The sequence below is a fragment of the Cryptomeria japonica genome, chromosome 11 (assembly GCF_030272615.1).
Source record: "Cryptomeria japonica chromosome 11, Sugi_1.0, whole genome shotgun sequence".
Lineage (NCBI taxonomy): Eukaryota > Viridiplantae > Streptophyta > Pinopsida > Cupressales > Cupressaceae > Cryptomeria > Cryptomeria japonica.
Genome location: NC_081415.1, coordinates 678,709,660 through 678,734,636, shown reverse-complemented (window position 1 = coordinate 678,734,636; position 24,977 = coordinate 678,709,660). Strand labels below are relative to the sequence as shown.

Below are 24,977 nucleotides of genomic sequence, written 5' to 3'. Positions count from 1 at the left end.
AAATTAAATGAGATAAGTCAAGTATGTGCTATGAAGTATGTACAGGAAAAAATAAAACGAAGAATAAAAGTTAAAAACTTAAAACAATCAAACATAAAACATTCACCTGGTTGTAAAGAATGGAACACTGCCGCAGACCCAAAACCTGCCAATTGCCATTTTAGCGGCATCATGGACCTCCTTGTTCCAACCCATGCTCTCAAGCGACTATTGGGACCCAGGAGTAATGCGAGAGGCGCAAAGAAGGTATCCAATTTAGATTTACGAATTCTAGGTCCAATACTAACACTCCCACTACCACTGGCAATGCTAGGAACATGAGTAGCGACACCTGCAAAAGCAGAAGCGCTAGCACCAGCTGTAGCATGGTGAGTGGGACAATATGGAGGCATGGAAGAAGGCCCTCCAACACAACCTAAAGCTGTCCCACTTCCAATGGCCGCGAGATCATCCTTTTGCTTCTTTTTGTTTTCAATTGCTTCAACCATTACATAGCACTCGCGTATGGCCCCAATTGTTGCTTCAATGCATGGGTCAGCATCATGGCCACGCACACCAGCAATATAGTATTTCAATCTATAAATGCCTCCATGGAATATTTTTGTCTGCCCCATTTTTGCCCAGGAAAATCTTCGTGAAATTTCCAAGCGGGGTCCTTTCTAATTGGGGGTCTAGAAGAAGACATTGTATGATACTTTTGTGAAACTTGAGGCAAATAAGAAAGTGAAGGTTGCTGCAATAAGACATTACAAATACAAAAAAAAAAACATTCATTCTTTGTTGTGCATTCATTCTCATTGTACATTTTTATCAAAAAAACTTAGGGTTTGTAAATTTAAAAAAAAAAAATGTAGGGTTTGATCAAAATTTCAAACCCTACTTTAAAAAAAATAAATTTACAAACCCTACATAGTAACATACAAAAGATTTTGGAAAAAAATGTAAAACTTTCAAAAGAAATGAATAGAAAATGAAATTTTTGCATACAAGAAACAAAAAAAGCTCAAAAAATCAATCTAACCTCTTACAACAAGCTTGAAATGAGCTGCAAACTCTTCCTTTCCAACTCTTGATGCACCAAATCAAAGTATAATGCAGCTCCAATGTGATGAATGGATGAAATCTTGAGCTTCCTCCTTGCTGGTTTTTCTTCAATGAACCCTTGTTTCTCTTCACAACTCACTTTTTTCCTCCTATTTTGCCAAATAAATGAAATGAAGTTCACTTTTAGGGGCATAGGATAATAAAGCGAAAAAAAAAAAACTTAGTTTTTTTTTTAAAATGTGTTTTTTGATTGCCTTTTTCATGCCCAGTGCCGTCCGAGTTTGCACGACGGGACTCGTGAGTTTGGGCGATTTTAGGCAAAATCTCCAAGTTGGCGAGTTGGGCAAGTTTGCCCCCTGGACTCGGACTCGCCGAGTTTGCTGAATTCATGGGGGTTGACTTGGACTCGGACTTGCCGAGTTTGGGCGATTCCATGCGATTTCCGTTTCTCTGATTCAAACAGACTAGTAAGCTGATTAGGTTGTCCTCTTGGCCATTCTTGCCTTGGAATGAATAGATCTTTTGATTGGTGGGGGAACCTTTATCAAGTTTGTGGCTGCATTTAGTGTATTCGTTGTAATATTAAAACGAAATCGTCTTGGTATGACCGTCTTTGATCAAAATCAGAACTGTTGCGAAGAAAGATGAATTCGATATAGCTTGTTTGCTTGACACAAATCGCTGATCTCCCAAAAACAAATTCGCTGATTAATTAGTGACAAGTTCGATGATTATGTATGGGATCAAGTGGCTGCTTGGCTGCTTTGAAATACCAAATGTCACTGATCAGCATAAAGGGCAAGTTGTATTCATCTTCAGACAAAGAAGAGGAAATTGCTGGTAAGGGGTATCACTGGAGAATTCGCTGACATTGAATAATGACAAATTCAGTTCAATCTGATTGCCTCAAAATGAGATTGCTAGAGAATTAAGGGTGTTCGCTGATTAAGATTGAGCTCGCCAATCCCTTGTGATGATATTTGAGTGACAGATTCACTGCTGTTGAAGACGAACACGCAGACCTCTAGACCGCTGGATGTGAAATGGATACAGCGCCCATGCACAGTGTAATCATTCCTCACCTCAAAAATTGCTGCCAAGGGGTATGACAACATCCATGGTTATAAAGGTGGTATTTTGAAAGCCAATTGGATATTTGATTATGCCTGGCCTTGATCAAAATCGTGACAAACAATGAATGAATTCGCTGATTGAACTTAGAGGTTGATTTGATGCTCTCAAACATTGATGGTGATATTGATCAAATGAAATCATCAATATAAATTCACTTGCCATTCCTCATCACAAACCGCTGGATGATTTTCATTTAGTGCATTTAAAATAGTAAAGCGACCTTATAGAATGCAATCGCCAAACATTGAATGTATTGCAATCGGTTTCTATTAAAGACTTCGAGTTTTGCAATTAAGTCATTAAATACAATCGCCCAGCTCCATCGATTGTAATAGGTTGCATTGATGAAATCAATTCGTTGTCATTTGGTTGAATGCCTTCTCCTGTGCAGCGGTTTATACTAAATGCATTGTCATCAATTCATAAAGTGAACACCATTCATTAAATGTGGCCCAATCAATCATTTACAACTTGCGTTTTAGAGCTTCAAAATTTGTTTTGAATATAATCGACTGACTATTCCAAATTAAATGGTTTGTATTGATTCAGGCAAGTCGTGGTTGTTAATTTTGAATTCTCTTCGCTCCTATGACCTCCTCATTTAATGTCTTCCAATCACCATTTTGAAATCGACCTTAGCCTTGGAATCCATATTGAATGCATTGTTGGGAGTTTTGCTTAGGGTGGTGCCATCATACTCCACTTTGCACAAATAAATCCACCAATTCATGTGTATAGCTTGCACGAATCGTGCACGTCATCACCTTAATATTTATCATGCCTCAATTAATGAATTAGTATTACATCATTTTGAAGTTCAAGGTGATATCTTCTTTCTTCATCTCAAATCAAACTTGGCTTGCTAGGACGGATTGCTCTACTTGTAGATCATCGCAGTCAAAGGATGAGGTGTGTTTGGTCAAAGGACAAGGCGTTCTAGCCTAGAACGAGTGGTATTCTAGCCTATAATGGATGGTTTCCTAGCTTAGAACGATTGGTGTTCTAGCCTAGAACGACTTGATCATGCAATTGTATAAATGCTCTAAGTGAAAGGACAAGATGATTCTAGTCTAGAACAAATGGTGTTCGAGCCTAGGACGGGTAGTGTTCTAGCCTAGAATGATAAACTCATTTTCATGCCTTAGCCAAATTTTGGATTTCATTTCCATTAGAGTGAGCAAAGATGTGAACCATTCACTTCCTAAGCCTTGAAACTGACTGACCTCACTAGAGAGACTTGACTTGATTGGCTCTTGACCAACTACACTTCTTCAAATGAAAGGCAAATAGCTAAAAGACTCAACAACTAACCTGGAAAGCAGAAAAAAAGTGGAGGTTCCCATTTGCAATGAGGCGATGTGTGAAAACAACAATCCCCCATTCAATCCCAAAAACTAAACAAGCAAAAAGAGCCATGTATGGTCCAGACATGGCAGGCCTAGGACACCTCCAATTTTGTCAGTAGCAGAAACAATGATTGAACTTAGCATGAATACTAAATTAAGGGTGTTTACATGTCTTCATTTAAGTAATTTTGATATGCAGCAAGCTTTTCTGTTGACACCTCGAGAAAGCTCCTTGTATTATCTTTATAAATGATGATAACACCCAGCAAGATTATTGGCTAGTATACAAGCAAGTTGTTGGAACTTGTCATTAATGCCAAATCACATCTACTATTGTCCAAATACACTACATTTATTGCCAAGGGAATAGTTTGATTTTGTTAGAGAGTTGTCATTGATGTCACAGTTGACAATGCTAGGGATTGTATCTTGCATATGGTAGCATATGAGATAGCTTATCTAATACTGGTTTAAGGGATGCTGCAGTGATACAGATTTTCAGAGACTATCATGATGCAGGTTTGTAGGTTTTAATGTCTTATGATTATGTGGGACAGTTTCAATGAGAAGTAACAGCATTCAAAGGAGACTTGTATTCAGCGACTTACATAAGACAATTCTCCTCATAAACTGTCCCATGTTGGTCTCACAGTCGGTAATCTAGAAATATTTTCAGAGCGATACTGTCCAAAGAAGATCAATCAAGCCCAATGATTATGGGAAGGTCATTGTGTAAGTAAAACCAACAATGATTTTGTTACAAGGCAAAGATGGTGATTAGCAGAAGATTCTCATGGCCGACTCCATAAGGTTGACTAAATGACAAATATGTCGTCATTAACATGCTGACCGGCCAGATTGGTTAGGGGTTTTCATCATAGTAAGGTGCGATTAGAGGGAAGAGATGATTAGTAAATAAGTTTAATAACAATTAGTGAAGGACATGATTCTTAAGGATACACCATCCCATTGAAAGGACGTGGCTATTGATATTAGATTTGTTCCATATTTATATAGAGGACGTATGGAATTCAAGAAGGCAGATTTGGTGTTTTATATTTACTTCATATTTGAAGCGCTCAGGGAGCATTAGACAGCCGAGTGAAGGGGGAGGTCATCCACCACATCACAAGGCAAGGGATGCATGCACAAGAGTGGAATAGACAGAGATAGTGTCAAGGAGATTGTATGATTACATAGTGATTAATCAGGAATAGCGATCAGAATCAGCACTTCAGTTCTTCTCCACCCAGTCCATTATCATTCAATTGCATGGTTGTAAACCTTCATTCAGGGACAGCAATCACTGAGGATTAGACAAGATATTCTTTCTTATACCAGTTATCAATGTAGTACTATCTACATATATAATCTCTTAATTGATAATTGCAGACCTCTTCTTTATTAAATTTACATTAAGAATCCAGGTTGGACTTCCCTTGGGACAAGATATGGTATCAGAAATCATAGTTGAACTACTCGCCAAAAACAAAAACTTGCCAAGGCCCAAAAAAGAACTCGGCGAAAACTTGTCCAAAACTTGGCAACTTGAAAATTTGCTTAAATTTAATTAGAAATGCATTTGTTTTGCAAAATTCAGTGAGGAGATGCATTCAATGAGTCAATAAATGAGCACACAAAAGAAACAAGCTGAGTCTAGATATATTTGATTGATTTAAATGCAAATTGGGTACAAATTAGAATGCTGATGGCTGATAGACTGAAACAAAATGAAATAGCAAATTGTTTTTGTAAAATTAAAAGTAAATACTACATCAAAACATTTTACATCTTCCTCTTCCCAGCTCTAGTGAAAACTAAGTGAGAGATAGAACTAGAGGGTCTAGTCCTAGGAGTCCGATGTGGCTCCTCCACCTTGCCAAAATGAGGTTGAGGGTAGCACCCCTTGCGGGGGTCTTGTTGATGTGTATTTTGTACACAACCAAACACAGAATAAAATACCTAAAAGGTACCTTATCCTCTCTTGAACAAAGTTCCCGACTGCTGAAGATCTCGCCGAAGGATTAGTCGAGGCAACTCCAAGGTTCTGCTTTGTAGGATCTCTACTCGTGGATAAGCTCTTCGCGGTATGATGTGATTTTGCTGGATTTTGCTGGAATCACAAGGGGACTTACACTCAATGACCTAAACGTCTAATTTGCCGGAATCACAAGTCCTATTAACTAACTGGAAGACAAACAAATGACAAAAGATGCAGGGTTCAGGACAAATTCTCATTTTGGCTTCAAAATTTGCATTCTTGGCGACCAAAATCCACTCTAAGGCAATCCAAATGACTCCTCTCACCCTTGTCCACGTTTGACTTTGCTCAAATTTTGGAAGAAAAGATGGTTTTTAGGATTTTCGCTCTGGACCCTTTGGAAGGGTCAGGAGCGAAAATCACTTCTAGGCTCAATTCCTTCATCTTTCATGGTTTATAGAAAATCAAAGTCAGTCTTAGGGGCAACTTCATCTTGATTCTACCTTATCCCACACTTGATCTAGCAAAACTTGATAGCCAAAAGATGTTTTGAGAAAATTCGCTCTAGACCCTTTGGAAGGATCAGGAGCGAAATTTGCTTTGGACCCTTTGGAAGGGTCAGGAGCGAAATTTGACATTTTGAACTCTCCGTCAGGATCATTTTATGGAATATAACATTTAAGTATAAGAAATACTTTAAGTTATATTCCATAAATACTTTCAGGATGTTTGAGAGTGGTTTCGGACCTCCAGGAATTATATTGCAAAATCTAGTTTTTGGAGGATTCTTCAGTTTTCTAGACTTAGTCAAATTTCAGGATCATGACATTCCAGACTTTAGCCAAATTTCAGGATCAGGACATTCCAGACTTAGCCAAATTTCAGGGCATTTGAAGATCAGGATGACATTTCAGACTTCATCACTCACCAACTCGGCCTAGCTCGGACCTTCAAGAATGATACCCACTCACAAAGCAAGACACAATTAGCAACGAGAGCAAAACCAGGCCCTAAGGAAGACTCTAAAAGAAACCCTAATTCTGGGGCCCTGTGGACTCACCTTGGCTCAAGCAAAGCCTGTAATCCAACGATCCCCTCGACAGCACTCATCCTGCAAAGGCTAACAGACAAAACCCTAAAAGACCTAGAAAACAAACCCTAGAAAGCAAAAAGCAGGGGTCCCCATTTGCAATGGGGCGATGTGTGAATACGTCACAACAGGTCTGAGGATGAGAGAGAGAGGGTTAGAGATATATGTCTAGATCTTGGGGGAGAGAGGAGAGAGCGGTAGAGAGAGGGGAGAGAGGAAGAGTGATAGGGAGATAGAAAGTTCTAGAATTCGGGCCAGATTAAGTGAGTGAGATTGAGAGAGCTAGAGAATGCTGATAGGAGCCTAGTCTACTGATTACTAAAATTTGATCAAGTCTGAAAATATAGAAGATTTTCAAAAACCTAGAATTTGCATTATAACTCCTAAAGATTGGAAACCACTCTCAAACGTCCTACCTGCTGATTTTATGGTGGTGCTCGTTAACCACAGGCAAACATCAGATCTATTGCCTTCCCAACCATAGACGATAAGCTTTTATCGTCACCCCCGAGCACACTACATGATCTTCAGGTTATTGAATTCATTGCTATTGATGCAATCATGACCTTGCATATATATTAATCAATACCTCCTAATAGATCTCAAGTCGGCCATATACTTTTGGCCCCAAGGATAGGGTCAAATCTATATATTACAAGTTACATATGAGTCTCCCTTAGTTGCAAGTTACATTTAACTTAATCACAAGTTACACACAAGTGGTTCGCCCAAATAGGGCCTGCCCCAAATTAGACTCATACAATTGAGATATCCAAATGCCAAGGCCGATAGGCCACTTGGCATTTTGTGCACTAGGTCGGTCCTAGAAGGGATCTGACCTAGCTACACAACAATATTGCCAATATATACATGAAATATAACTTAAAGTATAAGAAAGGAAAAAGACATTGAAATGTGACATATATTTTGATGAAGAGAATGAGATTGACTTGAAAAAAAAAATTAGATAATTTTTTGATGCGATTGGGCCTTTCTTTTTATGCAGCCAAGTTTTTGCTAGAGACTTGCCGAGTTTTTGACAAAAACTAGGCGAGTCTTTGTGGCGAGTCAATGGTGAAATTACTTGCCTGAGCCAAAAGCTCGCCGAGTTTTCAGCGAGTAGTCCATGTATGTCAGAAATTACTACATAAGGAAGTAGATATTAGTCTCCACTAGAACACTTCAAACTTACTAATTCAGTACTTATTGGAGTATTTTTGAAATTAGTCCTACATAGCGATATTTTCATTAATACATTTCTACAAGAATTATATCAATAAATTACAAATTAGAAAAGACCCCACAAGGGACATTACATAATCCTATATATATATATATATATATATATTCACATATGAATTATATGGATGCAATAATGTGATTCTATATATTATTATATGATCCCTTATATATGGAATGTGGACAATAAGGTGCAATTCTTCGTATGTCTGTTTAAATGCTGCAGACAACCATGATAGACATAATGAGGGAATACAAGGAGGGGTAACAGTTGTGCAGTCCTCTTCTAGGCACACCAGTTGGTGACTGATAGTCCCATGAGGCCAAGGGGGTGCAAGGAGTGCCCCGCTCTTGAGCTTGGAAGGGAAGGATGTTCCGGACACCCTGTCATATTTTTGCATTAAAACCTCTACCATGGTTGGCCATTGGATTAAGGAGCCCAATCATAGGTAGCGGAATAAGGATAGCATGATGAAGGGGAATGGTTATAGGATACCTCACTAAGTACACCACCTCATATGAGATGGCCGAAGGCCAGATGAGGCCAAGAGGGATGGTATATCTGCTCTTGGGCCTAGGGTAGAGGATCTCTTGGGCACCCTATCATGTCTCCTTATCCAAACTCCATTATGGTTGAATCCTAATAATAAATTAGATAATGTTATACGATTAAAATTATTATGGATATATACTCTGAAACCCTAGTAATGGTTGATCTTATGAATTGCATCTTCAATATTTGTCTAACTTGATTGTAGGACCTCAGCAAGGAGGTATTTTGTTTTACATATCTTTGGGTAAAGTTACATCTCTAACAATATTTTGTTCCGTGTTTACTTGAATTTGTGATTCTAGGGTAAATTCTAGGGTAATTTGGAAAGGGGACATTACACTATATTGAAAAATCCTAATTCCTAGAGGGGAAGATTTTTCTGATGCACAGAGCTCTGTTGCTTTAATTGTGGGGTTGTAGAAGTCATTGTGCCTTTAAGAAAATCCTGAATACTCCACCTTGTTCCTGAGTGCCTGCAACCTTGATTCTATGGCACAAACTGCTCCAATGTATACCATCCCATAGAATTCTGATTTAGTATGTGGGAGGAATGTGATGGCAACTGGCACTGCTTGATTCACCAATTCCTCCGAACCCAATCTATTCTTCTCCTAGATATAATGTCTACCTGGGGCTTTTGTTAGCTCCTTGTCACCTGTAATGACAAATATATAAATATTTGACACAAATATGGATAAGATTTTGGTATTTACCCTGTTGTGTACCGCATCTTTGAGAAGATCTCAACCAAGGACCCCTTTTGTGGCATCTCAGATATTGTCACCTTGATAGAAGAAAACCTTTCTCATTTCAGCCTCTTTGATCTCACCCAAGAATTCCATCTGTTGCTGCTCCGCACCCTGCTGAATGCACATCTCAATTTGTCTCCTTCACTGTGTTCTCTAAAATTCTAAATTAGACGTGATGAGGAGGTAAGTGATGTGGTAGAAAAGTTATGCTCTTGGCAGTAGATAATATGTTCTAAAATGCAGTGTCCACTGTGCTAAAATGAGTGCTTGATACCATTCTAGCATGTAAACTGATGCTATGCAAAAAGGATTAGAAAATCTGTTTGATGGCAACACACACAAGAGCACAAAAAACAAACATTATTGTTAGCAACAAAAGATTATCCTAAACAGGCATATCAAGAGAGATATTAAGCATGAAATAGAAAGCATATAAACATAGAATAAAATAGCTAATCAAGATGCTCATAGTTGCTCCTCCCTTGTTCCTCTCCTCTCCAAGTCCCAAATGAGTGTAGCTCTCAGCTTTTAGCACTAGCCATGGATGCCATATGGAGATTCAAGATAGTTGAATATGATAAGCAAATGCTATGCAAGTGTAGATAGTGATGCTATGAGAAAGCTCTATGCTAATGCCAGTATAACAACAATACTCTAATGCTTCTCTCTTTTTTTGCTTGAGGAGAAGGGTTCTATTTATAGAAGAAATGGGGAAATGAAGGGTTAAGATTGAATGGTTTAATCAAGGGCCAAGTTTGAAAGTTGGGGATCCATGTGCACAATTGGCACCAATAAAATGGTGACAAGTGTCAACATAGGATTGGGTTGAGAGAAGAGGTTGGAGGCATTAAAGGCCTGAGAAGACCTCATGGTTATCTAGAGGCTAAGGGTCAAGTCCAAATTAAGATTACCCACTGGATTAAGAGTTAATCCAAGGATAAACCTTTGTGCAAATGTTTAAGAGATAATCATGGTCAAAGCATTAATGGCCTGATGAGACCTTTGGGTTGGGTAGAGGTTGAGTCAAAACAAATGTTTTAACCATGTGGGAGGGTTTGAGGTAACCATTAATGGTTATTGGAGACTTTGGGGATTAAGTGGTTGAAGGTTGAAAGCCTTCAATGGTTATCAAAGACTTTGAGCCATTTAGTGGTTGAAGGTTGAAAGCCTTTAATGGTTATCAAAGACTTTGAGGGTTTGAGAAGTGACTTCCCTTTTGCTTAGGAATGTGACAAAGTTTAAAGAAGGGGTTAGGTTATTTAGAAGTGATTAGAAAATTCTAGAAGGGGTTTAGGCATGCAAGTGGATTTTGTAGGAAAATGCAAGTGGGAGAAATTTCGGTATTTTCAATTAAAATAAAATCATTTATTTCAATTAAATGGTGTAATTTGCATTTGGATAAATATTCAAATAAATATTAATTTATTTAAATGAGATAAATGAAGATAAAGCATTAAAATGCTTGAAGACTTTGAGGGAAACCATTAAAAGCTTGAAGACTTTAAGGAAAACCATTAAAGTCTTAAGAAGACTATAGAAGGAAGCCATCAAGTTTGAAGACTTTAAAGCCATCAAGTTTGAATACTTTAAGGGAAACCATTAAAGGTTTCAAGTGGGTGAGGATAAATAGGATTTTAAATAAATAATTTATTTAAAATAGTTGTGCAACTTGCTTTTGTAGGAAAATACAAGTGGGTGGAGGATAAAGGTGATTTTAAATAAATTATTTATTTAAAATAATTGTGCAACTTGCATTTGTAGGAAAATACAAGTGGGTGGAGGATAAAGGTGATTTAAATAAATGTTAATTTATTTAAATGTGAGAGGTGGGATTTTGGGGGATTTAAATAAATATTAATTTATTTAAATGTGAGAGAATATTTAATTAAATAAATATGATTTATTTATTTAATTAATGGTTTGAATTTGGTTAAGTGAATTAAATCAAATAAATTGAATAATTTATTTAATTAATAGGAGAAGAGGGTTAAGATGAATTAATTAAATATATTAATTTAATTAATTATTAATTGATGGTTAAATAATCAAATAAATATTAAATATTCATTTAATTAAGTGGACAGATTTATGTGACTACATAAACATTAAATTTATTGGTATGTCAAGTGTTGATCCCATCTCCCTATTCAATTAATGATAACACCATCCCATGAGATCTTATCATTATAAATGATGCAATCCCAAATTGTCTTTAGGTTCTGCCAACAGTTGAGATTATCTCCTATAATGAGTTCCTTTTCATCATCTATCCCTTGGTTCAGTAAAATGTTTGGTACTTTCTTTCCTTCATGGTAGCAGTATTCAATGGAGAAGTAGGAGAGATTATCAAGTATGTCCCATGCTTTGCATAGGATGTTATTTATTCTCTAATTCGGTAAAAAGTTTGTTACTCTCTTTCCTTCATGGTAGCAGTATTCAATGGAGAAGTAGGAGAGATTATCAACTATGTCCCATGCTTTGCATAGGTTGTTGTTTATTCTCCAATAAGACAATTGCTGCTTTCAGATGCAAAATATTATTGGCATTGAGTCGCCTACAATCAAGATTGATTCTAAATTGCTGGATTTAACCAATTGGAGACTAAGTAGGAAGGCTTCAGCTTCTGCTTCATTGTTTATGCTGGGCTCTAGCTTCTTGGAGGCTGCTTTTATCATTTTTCCAAGTGAGTTTCTGATTATGGTTCATGATTCTTACGGTCATCTGTTGTCCCATGAGGTGCCATCAAAATTCATATTGACTAAACCCTTATGAGAAGGAATTCATGTGATTTGATCCATATTTGAGGGAGATTGATTGAACTCAGAAATCCCATGAAAGGTGGGGTGCAGGGTCATTGCATGTTTTTTTAAGACTGAAGGAATCAGGTAGCCCTCCCATTAAACTGCAGTGTGCCTGGAAAACCTTTTAACGTAACTGGTGACGCTGGTGTGACATGTCCTTTGATACCACGTGAGCTTGGGGGAGACTGGATTTCATGACCTCGTGCTTTACCACAGGAAGCTCTCACCAATCAAGCCAGGCCCCCAGCCCAGGGTCATTGCTTGTTTTTGATATGCAGTAAATTTATTATTTATTAGGAATTGGTTTGTTGATCAATTGAAATAAATTTTGTTGTAACACACTTATAGGAAAAATTGTAAAAGGTTTTAAAGGTTCATTGAACTGGTAGCATTTATAAGATGTATTTTTTGGTATGAAAGCTGATCACCAGTGACCAAAATGATCACTATCAATGTTGTCCTTACTTTTGCTGGCCTATTTTAAAACGCTATTGGGATAATCAGTTGAATGTCATATTTGTGTGTTCCTTAATGAGAATCTGACTTAGAAACTGTATATGGATCAACCACTTGGTTATGCAGAGAATTGCAAATATCATACAATGTGTATTTATATAAAAGGTAATGTATGGTAAAGCAGGCACTCATTACTTACTCACCAAGGATGATAAATATTCCCATTTAGAATGGACAAGAGTCCTTAAGAATGATTTGAAGAACTTTCATAACAAAATCTTCTTCTTTTCAACTGAATGCACATGAGAAACTATCAAAAGGCTCAGATAAAGGAATGCAAACCAATGGAGTAGACATGAAGCTGCTATCCTAGGAAGGGAAACCGATTGATGGCATCTCCTATCGGCAACTGGTTTGTAGTTTGATTTATCTGACCATAACTAGATAAGATATCTTGTATCCAATTGCGAATAAGAGGGGTTCCATTATATAAGTACATGCCCATACTTTTGGCTTATAATGCATGGGGGAATATCATTTATGGTGGAATACCCTTCCAAAATGATTATTTACACATAAATATAAAAAAATGTAAATTAACCTTACTTTCCAAATGAGCATCCCTTAGAATTATGACATTGGTCCTGTGGAATTAACGATAGTATTACTATTCATATCAATAAATTATTTTAGCAGAGCTTACATAGAATAAGCTGGTTTTCTTTGAGAGCAAACGTGGGGCATTAGAAGATGTGTAAAGGGAATGTTAATTTCTGAAATGCAAAATATCCCAGTAAAGACAATCCCTCTGCTGTGCAACAGAATTTGGACCTCCTTATGATCCTAAAATTCAGAAAGGTTGCAGCCCAAATGTAAGGTGTGAGTTTTTTCGATTTTCTTCCATGGATGTGGAATAATTGACTTAAATAATTGTCTGTGCCTGCGTTTGGCTTTTATATTGTTATGCATGTCACCATAAGGGTGAATTCTATGTAAAATCCTCTTGAAAAACCCACATGCCACTTATTTTGAGAGACCTTATCATGGCTTCTTAACTTTCTTCTTTGGCTCCCTTGATTTGTCTTTAGGTCCCCTGCCAGATGACTTATTTGATCCAATCATTCCATAACTTGTAGGTTTACAGAACACAGGAGTTAGAATGAAAAACAATGTTAACAGCTTTCACTGGAAGAAGTTTTTCTTTAGAGCATGAAAACTTGAGCTGCAACGCTGCTCCAGTGAAAGTGTGCTTATTAGTCACTCTGGCTGGTTCTCAATCAAAGTAACTTATGTAAACATACAGGTAAACTCTTGGCTCACTTAGTACATCACACCTGGAAAAATTCCGTTTATACTTTCTACATATGTGATGGTTCGAACTTACGGTCCTAAATCTAACTAGAATCCCATAAGTCAACACCAATAACAGTTTTAACCATCCATTTCCTCGCGAAGAATGCACCTTGTGCTCTACTGTCAATAACACCCAGGCTGCTTGCTTATTGCCATGCATACACTACATTCATAATGATTAAAATTTGCAGAATTCCTGTGTAAGGGTAAAATATGCCATTCGTTACCTTTAGCTGTAACTTCTTATTATACCTTATAGGAATATAAAATTGGGTTGGATCATTTAATTCACTACTATCTAAGTTTTTTTTTCATTTTTTCTTTTGACCTTCTACATGTCATCTGCATAAAAGTGTTTGATAATTTAGAAATTTGAAAAAATGGTTAAAATATTAACAGTAAGGCCACAATTGCGAGATTTTTCTCATTGTTTTCAAAGAAATCTATTTTCTTATGCTATATTGGAGTTTTCTAAATTATAATCAGATAATGTGATAAACTATGGCTGACAATTTTATTTTTCTTTTGCAGTCATTTGTTCTCTTCTGGACGTATCCTTTGTGTTGTAACTTAGATCACAAGATTTTTTTTTGCATAAAATTAATAAATTTCTTTTAACTATTTGATATTTTTTATAATGTTTAGCCATGTTTTACTTACTTTTGCCAGGGTTTCTTTAACACATCTCAGATTTGCTTATGATATTGTGCATATATTTTGAAGCATCTGTGTTGCTATCACATTACGAAAGTGTATGGCAAAAATACTTGCAGCAGTAAGCTGAAGGATTTATTGTAACGACACAGTTTTGTCTGAAGCATATGCGCAGAGTGGGAGTTTTTTGTAACATTTTATATTGGATGATGGAAAGTGGAGTCTGCAGATTTTTATTGGCACATAATTGTACTAGTATAAAGATGCATGTTCTCTTCTTTTATAGTCGCCTAAAAGCATCCCCAAATCTGAAAGATCACAGATTTTGCTTGGAAGGATAAATATTTGACAAATTACCTACATCCATTTTTCTACAGATGCATTATTATTATTTTTTCATTGACCACAGGTAAAAATTCCAAATCATTAAAACTGAAAATGAGAGTTCGAAGTAGTTTTTACTTCATCATTTTGACTTCTTAAAATTGATTTAAAGTTTTTTTCGTTTTTTCTTTCATACATAACCATTTCTTCTGATTTTCATTGAACTCTACGTCAATGAGAATGTCAATACCAACATAAGTCATGTTAGGTGCTCATGTGGGATTAACAATTACACCTACGGGTGGTGTTTATAAACCCTTCAATCATCTTATTTCGAGATAATCTGTGAGGTTAATAATAAACACGGGACCTTTTTTTTCGGAAAACCTGAAGTTTAGTGACATTTAGAAAATAGGAATATGATATCAGATATCCTAGAGGATTACTGTCGATGGTTTGGATGAAATATAATACGTGTTTAGTCTATTGACTTTGTTTCTCAATGGATAAGTAATTGGATTGAAATTTGGTTTTCTTGTATCATCAAACGACTGAGGAGATCAAACTCTTCACTCTGATTTGTGGAGAGTCTAATGCGTAGGGTCTGTTGTCTTTGTTTCTGAATGGAAAGTTGCTGGGTTGAAATTAGGTTTTCTTGTATCATCAAACAACTTGGAAGATTAACTTTTCACTTCAAGTTTTCTGAATTTTGTAATAAAGTCTAATTATAGACTTGAAAATATAAGAGGGCCCTCTTCTGTTTTTATTTGTCTTTGCACATAATATAATAAAATTTATTTGTCTTTGTAAACTTAATAAATTATAAAAAATTGCAAAGGTATTTTATTTATTAATCGAAATTGTAATTTACTTTGAAAAGTTGGAAAAGCAGAAAAAATTGAGTAGGAAGATTGAAAATAAAAAGTTAGATCTATTTTTAAGATTAAAGAGTGTTTTGTAGGTTTCCAATTTTTGTTGGGAATACTTTATAATAAATGTTGTATATTTTATTAAGAATCTAGTTTTAGGATAATTTTTTAAAAGGCTCTTTCCAAGTAGGAATTTATGTAAATGTTTTACTACATTACAATTCTTGCTAGATGTTCGATGTGTGCAAACATGAAGTAGTGATGATTTTGTTACGCTACACACAATTTAATGATTAAATTGAGATTGCATACTTATATTGATGGTAAATTTTATCATGTCAAATGTAAAATTCATTGTTTGACCCTTGAGTTATAGGGTTGTGTAATAATTTATAGGAAGCAGTGATGGTTGGTTATGGCTAATTGAAAAGGTACAAAACCGTATTAATAAGTGGTGCAATGGATGGCAATCCATGGGGGGAAGACTTACTTTGATTAAAACTATTTTGGAAGCCATACCTTGTTCATTTGGCTTTCATTAGCTCACATACCCAATAGTGTGCTTAAGATAATAAGGAAAAAAATGCTTCACATTTTTGTGGAAAGGGAAAAGGGTCAAATGGTATTCCACTTACAAATTGGTTGTCCATTTCTAAGCCAAAAGATAGGGACGTTGGGGCTTTAAGAATGATTTTTTTTTGGAGTGGCTCGTGTTGCTAAGAGTGTTTGGAGGCTTATTTCAATAAGGGAACTATGGTAAACACTTTTTATCAAACACTCTTTCTGACACTCTTTTCCAGTTTGGAAAGATCGGTGTTGGGCCCTTCAGATTGGTCAGTTGCGGCAACTAAAGTCGAAGATGGTTGAGTTACTGTTAAGAGGAAGAATTCAAAGATGTTCAAGCCTTCTTTTGGTGACTCTTCGTTCCCATAAGGCCAACTACAAATCTTGAGGGCCCTTGTAGTTGGTTGTTTGCGTTGGTTTTATTGGCCCTTTCTTTGTATGGGTTGCCTGCTATATTTAGGGGGCAGTCCTTGTTTTTTTTGGTCGTTCTATCTAGTTGGGCTTTCAATGCTTTATCTATTTTATAATTTGATGTAAAGGGTTTTGGGGCCCCTTCAAAACCTGCTTTTCATTGTATCAAAAACACTCTTTATCGGAAGCATATTACTCCAAAATCCTTTGTAGAGTGGATTAGATCTCCAATAAAAACTTACGTAATGTTTCTTTTGTCTAGAAGGTTTCTATTCTTTCATTCCCTATTATTGGACATTGGTTGATGTGGAAGCTGGGAAATGGCAAAAATATTATTGTGGGAGTTGATTTGTGGGGATGCTCATCTACACCTCATGGTTTTAACTCTATTATTAGAGAAAGGTATTAGTACTCTTGAACATGTTGATCCTAATAATACAAATCTTTGGCAACAAGGGAGGAAAACTATTGAGAGGATTGGTTTGATTGGAATGGATTATGAAATTTGGTGACTATGTTAAAAGACTAAATCGAAGTCGTGAGAATCAACAATGAGGAAGACATTTTGGTTTGATCAAAGAATAATGCCAAAGGTGTGTACATTGTTAAATTGCGGTACAAGACTTTATCCCTTGTTATGGACCATGATATTGATTGTTGGTGGAGGAGTATTGGGAAGATTCATGCTCCCCACAAGACTAAAGTTTTCATGTGACCTGCACTCCAAGATAAAAGTTGACTTGGGATGTGCTATTAAAAAGGAGTTGACAAGGTTTTGGAGAGGAATTTATGGGTTGGATGTACACTATTGCTTTGTTTTAAAAATTGGTATCATCAAGTTGCACTATATAACTACAGAACTTTACCACTTCTTGTTGCTTGGGGTATTTCTCTGGCTAGAAATGTTGCTATTTCTTAAAAACAAATTGATCCCTTCTTTTGAGTGCACATCTCTATTTTTGCCCATTTTTTGAATACTCAAAAGGTGAAAATTCGGGGTTCCTTGACTATCCCATTGATTAATAAATCTTATTTGTGGGGTTTTTTAATGGGATTTGTCAAGATAATCTTGGCTTTTGTGGGTTGGTAGGAGACATCTTATTTTATTATCGTAAACATTATATTACTTCCAGTGCTAGTTTCAATAATGGTACAAATTACTTTGTAGAGATTATGGCTTTGTAACTATTGCTAACTTTGGTAAAGGACAAAATTTTAGAAAATATTCATGTCTTTAGAGATTTCAAAGTCATCATCAAATGGGTAAATTGGATATATAGGGTGTAAAATTTGTTTCTTTAACCTAAAAAATATTTAATTGATAGATCATGCTTTTCTTTTGCCCATACATCTTTGTACATGTTACAAAGTATAATTTGGAGGTTTATGTACTTTCTAAGGCTGGTTTACAATTGGCTGTAGATAGATGGGATATTATTGAAAAATTTGGAGAATTCTCTCTCGCTAGTAAACACCTCTGTGCTTAATCAATTTTGATCCTCTCTGTTCTCTCTTTTCTCCAAAGTTTTTCTTTAGTTTTGGAGTTTTTGCCCTTTCTTGGTTAGCTACTCTTCGGTTTTGTTTTTCTTGGCCTCTGTTATTGGGTTTTTTACCATGCTATTTGCTATCATGCACCTTTATGATGGCTCTTCTTCTTCCAAGACTTTTTTACTCCTTGCAAAGTTTTTTCAACTTTTACAGTATGTAACCTATTGTTTATCATTATGATGTTTTCTTAAACTTTTTTTTGGGGAAAAAATAAAAATAATCTCACATCTTCAATGGTACCTATTTTAATTATTAAAGACATTGATTGATTCAATGATTGCAAGGTGCAAGATGAATTATATTCTGTAGTTTAGTTGGGGAGTGTTCCAATTCCAAACTATATTTATATCAATGTTCATTTCAATTCCATGACTTGATAATGGAATAAATTCTTAAAATGTGCCTATTAATTAATTAAGACCCCTCCTAAAAAAATATTGTTGATAGGTCTCATAAATAACACTTTTTAACAAATATAATATATTTGATTCTAATCCTAATATAGTTTTATGTATAAATACTAGCATGCCTATCTTTAGACGAATACGGGTAAAGTATGTTGAAACATATCATATTTTTTTCATTATTCCACTTTAAAAAATTATTATATAACGATATTGTAATTAATATTAAATTATTATTATATTACGATATTGTATTAATATTAAATCATTATTAAGATATGGTTATATTATTACGTGTATGCATCTAAAAATGGTCAACACTTGTGGCACCATACTTTAACATGTCCACATGACCTTCTTTTAGGGTTTTCGCATCTTATTGACATTTGTTGTATGTCGCACATTCGATCTTCATTGTTTGTCGACATTGCGTCTTTCCTCTGCATTTCTTTCCTATTTGATTCCAATCTCTCACATTTTGAATTAGGTCTTGTCGGTATCATTTTTGAATTGCAATCATTGGTCGTGATCAATTTTGTCATGTCAATTGGACATTGTCAATCCTAATTGGTGTCAAATTAGGGTTTTGTCCTATATTTCAATCATCTTCAATAAATTTGGATAATTTTGGATCCTCTTTCAATTGTTAATTATTAGTCAATCTTGTCAATTTGCGATCAATTCGTCATTGGTCTTTGTCAATCTCAATATCATGTCAACCTTCACCAAGTCAATCTTTTATCAATCTTTGATCGATTCGTTATTGATCTCAATCAATCTTCATCACTTTTGGATCGATTAGTCATTGATCCTTTATCAATTGGCATCTATCAATTTGATCCTTTTGTCAATCTTGATCAATTTGTCATTGATCTTTGTCAATCAATTAATGTCAGTTTTCTATCAATTATCAAGTCTTTGTCGTTTTGTCCTCTCGATTGCAATCCTTATCAGTTACTGGCTTTGATCTTGTTTTGATATAATTTCATTTCTAATTTGTCTATTAGGGTTTAATGATTTATTCATTTAATCCTACTAACATTTCTCTTTAGGTTAAATGAGTTAATTCTATTTTTCCTAAGTCTTTCATGTCACCATTAAATACTTTATTTAATTGGCTAATTTATCTTTTTGTGAGTTAATTAATAAATGTGAATTTATTAATTAATGTGACCTAATTCCTAATTTCCTAATCTTCTAATTCTTCTTTTTCCACCTAATTACTATTTTTTCGAATTTCAAATTTCCTCCTAATTTTTCTCCCCTAATTAGCTCGCCTTTTTGTGCTCAATCATGTCATAATTCATGGGGCTATTTTCTCTCTAATTTGTCATTCAATCATGAAGCTAAATTTGTGCATAATTGTGTCATAATTGATTATCATAATTTGCTCTCAATTTGTTACAGAAACTTGTCAATCAATTTGTCATAATTTGTCATTCAATCATGCCAAATTTCAAATTTGTTGCAACATATCATATGCTTATCAATTTGGAGACTTTTGTCCTATAAATTGACATTTCTCTTGTGATCAATCATAACCACGCTTCAAGTAATCTTACGCTATCACTTTCAAATCGCTTTCTCGCAATCATCTTGCTTTCAACCACTTGCCTTTGTAGGTGACAACCACATAATTTGAAGGTGCAAGAAGAACAATCGAGGAGCTATGAAGGAGATTCATGTGCTTTGGTTTGCATTTGTTTTAAATCTTGTCTTCATTTCCTCTATTGAATATATTAGGATCAATTTCATTGCAATTTAGGTTTGTGGTTACCTAGTTATATTGCTTTGATGCTCATTCTTGATTTCCTAGCTACATTTCTTGGTGAACCCGACGCGAACTAACTAATATTATGCCTTTTGAGTATTTTTGAGGTGTTTTGCTAGTTGAATTTGTAGAAAAGGAGCCTTTTTTAGGGTGTTTTAGGCCTTTTGTGCATGTGCAGAGAGTTTATGCACTTGTGTGAAGACATCTTGTGCTTGTGCAAGACTTTCCTACGCTTGTGCAGGACTATTCTGGGCTTGTGCAGATCATTGACATATTTAACAATTAGGAGATAAAATTGTCATTTTCTCACTTTTGAGTGTTTGCAAGGGTAAAATAGGATTGATTAAGAACAAACATGCTTAAAATGAACTCACCTAGCTTTAATTAGGGTCGGTTAAAGAAGAACAAAAACACTTTAAATTGGGCTTTAAAATGAACTCAAATTCTGCAAATTCTCTCAATTTGATCATGTCTAGATATAATCAAGCTTGAACGAACTCATGTAGGCTAACTAGGGTCGTTAATGAGCAACATGTAGGCTAACTAGGGTCGTTAATGAGCAACAAATCTTCACTTTAGCCTAATTAGGGGTGTTAAGTTACAAACCTCTGCATTTTAGCTTAGGAAGCTTGCAAAGTTTCCATTTTCTTTGCTTAGGAGTTGCAATCATTTCAGTAATATGGAATCCACTTAAAAGTGTTCAAAATTGAGTCATATGTTGCAATTCTAGTACGTTTTTGAAGTCAATTAGGTCAAATTTCATTAAAATTAGGGTTTTTATGCATAATAGGGGTTTAATTTTGTAAAATTTCTCCTCTGTCTAACTGATTATCATTGTTTTGCAAGTACACTGTACTTTTGTGCTTGTGTAGAGGGTTTTTGCGTCTGTATGCAGAGTTTCTGTGCCTGTGTCAGACTTTTATGTGCTTGTGCAAGGGCAAAAACTGAGGTACAATCTTTCATTTTAGCATTCAAGAATGTCAATTTTGCTTCATTTTCAATGCTTTGGATTTCTATGTTACTAATTATCTGTGCAACACTTTGGTGAACGTTGGAGAAGACCTAATAAACAAACTACTAATGCAATTTGATGCATGACGTATGTTGAAGATTAATCTTTGAAACAGAGTGTCTTCTTTTTCATAGTTAGCAAACATTTGGATCTAAGCATTAAAAAGAACCGTTTGCTTTCATTGTGTTTTCTTTGCTTGGGCACACTTGTGCGTGTGAGCGGTCCCACAATTTTGACACTCACTATCCTCTCCCCTTTTTTGGGTGTACGAGAAAAGTGTCAAAACGACACTCAAATTTTACATTTTATAGGTAGAGCCCATAAGGTTGGTGAGGGGAGAACAACCCAGAGTAGTAATGGGCGAAATCCAAGTCACCTCTTAGCCGCTATATAAAATATGTGAGGATGAAAGTCCTTGCAATGGGTGCTAATTCCCAACTGCACCGACTTCCCCAGGACCTGTGTTCTACAAGAAGGAGGCCTCTCGAGGGAGAGAGCGTATATGGACGCCCAAAAGAGAGTCTTGAACTAAAGAGTCGTTGTTGTAGTTTGCCAAAAATATTCTAAATGTTGACTTAGGCATTGTGATACTTACATGCCGAAGATATCCCTCACGTGCTCTTCAATCAGAGATAGTAAATTTCTTGGGAAGTGATGACCCAAGGAATTCGAAGCTTGGTATGCCCGAGAAGTGAGTGCCATGGAGGGGAGCTAGTGCTACCAAGCTTCTCACTATTTGGTTGAATGTGGTATTCTAGGTTAGGGGATTCAACAAATATTGTCCTTGTAGCCTTAGGATTGTGATTGAATGTTTTTATTTCATGCAAATGTCAAACAAACATTTTGTCTTCCGTGCTTGTTAAAGTGAATCATAAACAAAGGATATAGTCAACACATCAAACATTGGTAAACAAAAACAATATTCACAAGCAATCATAATCAACCTTGGTTATCAAAGTTCAAAATGAACAATCTCAAACAAGATTCAAACAAAAGTCAAACTTGGTCTTAAACATTTCAAAAGTATTAATCCAACATTTGCAAAGATTTCATAAACATGGCTTGTCAAAACATTGTATATCATTGTTTCAAAATTCATGTCACTTAGGGTTAACTCTTGCATAGTTCAAACTTAGGTCTTAAGGCATACATTCATCTCCATTCATATTAGGTTTATTCCTTGGTCATTTTGCACTTAGGTTTAGAGTCATTTTTCCTAAGTCCTCATTGCATTATCGTTATCTTAAAATTAGGTCTTGGTTTAAGTTGCATTTTGTATTTTCCAAGTTCATTGGTCCTCACATATCCTTATTACATTAGATAAATCATTGCATAGTCCAAGCCCTAGGTCTTGTCTTAGGTTGATATTGTCATACATTTGCACTCATACCCTTCGTCCTTAGGTTATACAATATCCTTAGATCACTTTCATATCATATCATATTTTTAGTTTGTTCATATCATATCCTTAGTTCATATCATTAAGTCATATCATATCACTAGGTCATGTTATAACCTTAACACACATTATTGCATAATAGCTTTAGGTCATTTAATACCTTTAAGTGACTAGTACATTTTTGGCTGATTTCCGACGGCCTATCGTCAGAATTTCGACTACTTTTCGTTGGACTGCCAACAAATGAAGCCATCGAAAACTCGTTGTCGGGCATTTTGACGATGCCATCTAATGTCGGAATTCTGACGACATCTTGAACTCTTTCAACGACGGCCATGATCGCTCATCCGGCCAGAGAATGTCGTTAGAATTTTGACGCTCACCAAGAATATGCATCGACTACGACTACAACGACCATCCGACAAGAAAGTATCATTGGACATACACCATCCTCGTCGGATGTTTCTTCAATTCGTGTCGAAATTTCGATGCCTGTCGAAAACTATGCACCGACAAGGATGCTATTGGTCCGATGACCAAAAATTCTGACGCTTGCCAGAAACTATGCACCAACGAGGATGGGTTGTCATCGGAATTCCGACGATAATTTATTTTTTTTAAAAGAAAGAATACGCATGCCAATTACAATGGTGCTTGTTGGTTCCCTTTTAGCATGTGGGGTATGATTCAGACCTTGACCTCGGTTTTGAGACCTCGGGTATTGGAGGCTATTAAGCCTATTGGATGGGGTCTTCAACCTGCCCGTTCCCAAACAACTCACCTTTTGTTGTTCTTGGTACAAGTTGATAAGCATTGGGTCTATCTGGCGTGTATGCATCTCTATTTGGCGTGTATGGGTCTATCTGGCATGTATGGCTTCAACACTTGAAGCAATCAGAACCAACAAACTATTCACAATAGGATAATGCCTTCAACCAAGGATATACAAATGATAAACTTATCTCTAAGCATATAGGGTATATGTTGTTAAGGAGGTTCGCTGCCCCAGAGATAGTGTTCACTGGTCTAGGAAGAAGATCACTATCATCACTAATAGTTCGGAGCCTTCAAATGAAGCTCGTTGTCCACAAGATGAAGTTCGCTACCCTTGAGAATAGTTCGATGTATCTAGAATGAAGATAGTTGTCACTACAAGATGGTTCTCTATCCTTAAATTATAGTTCACTGACTCAGAGAAACAATTTGCTGAATGAAGGAGACAATTTTCTGATTGAAGACAATTCGCTGAGTGTATGTCGATACAATGACTAAGACTTTGTATGTATATGTCGACCCTTTCACTCTAGGTCGGCCCTTTCAACTTGATGCCAAAACATAGGGTTAAGATTACAAGATAAATAAGATAGGGCTTGCCTTATTCACAAGTTACAAGTTACATTCAATATAGGACCACAAGTTACATCGCCCAATTAGGGTCAGACCAAATTACAAGTTACGTTTATAGGGTCTGTCCTATCCACAAGTTACATTATATATAGGTCTTGCCCAATATTCATAGCAAGACATAATTACAAGTCACATGTATTTGGGCCCAACCCTAAGTGGTTCGGATTGCATGAGAGGTAATACATAGGAATTTTAATTGTCATTGACAACATTAAAATTCAATAGTCAGGTATCCGAGCTAGCTACAATTTTCAACACACAATAGAGATCACTGCTCCACTAAGGTTGAGATTGCAGCAGTAATAATAAGGTTGCTGCCTTAGTTGATAATATGAACACTCCTCAAAGACAATGATATATACCTTGATTGTTGGGTATATATCATTCTTTGCATTAACAAAGGTTCGGATTGATGTTTGGGCACGATTTGAGTTATAGAAAATTGTGAAGTCTTGAAACAAGACAATTTTCCCTTATTAGAGATGGTGTGAGTCTGGTTGTCATGGCGAGGACATGATAGAAGCTTGCACGTGAGAGTTAGAGTTAGAGTTGAAATAGTTTTCTATGTAAGGGTGGGAAAGTGTTGCATTTTGGTTCTAAGGAGAGATAGATCTAACTTCGTATGGCAAATTAGGATATACAACCATGGTGAAAATCTTGAAGAATCTATTCATGTTCTAATCAGCCTTGGGTGTTAAGGACTTCTATAATTTCATTAAATGTTTGTGATTGGCAAAGTTACCTAAGTTACCTTTGGTCAAGTCATGGTGTTAGAGTTCTTGGACAAGAGTGTTTACTAAAGCTTATAGTTCAACTATGGAATGAATTTAAGAAGATTAAACCATTCTAAGAGGATCCTCCAATATCC

General features: G+C 35.8%; 1 protein-coding gene across 6 annotated transcripts in view; it reads left to right on the top strand.

Annotated features, from left to right (window-relative positions):
- The window catches only part of LOC131038119 (uncharacterized), a 116,436-nt gene extending 101,570 nt beyond the window's left edge, over window positions 1-14,866 (top strand). For all 6 annotated transcript variants that reach the window (XM_059213884.1, XM_059213883.1, XM_059213882.1 and 3 more), the window contains 2 exons: window positions 14,278-14,297; window positions 14,437-14,866. In XM_059213884.1, coding sequence (XP_059069867.1) covers window positions 14,278-14,297; window positions 14,437-14,467 — 51 coding nt within the window. In that variant the 3' untranslated portion in view covers window positions 14,468-14,866. The remainder of the gene's footprint in view (window positions 1-14,277; window positions 14,298-14,436) is intronic.
- The last annotated feature ends 10,111 nt before the right edge of the window (window positions 14,867-24,977 follow it).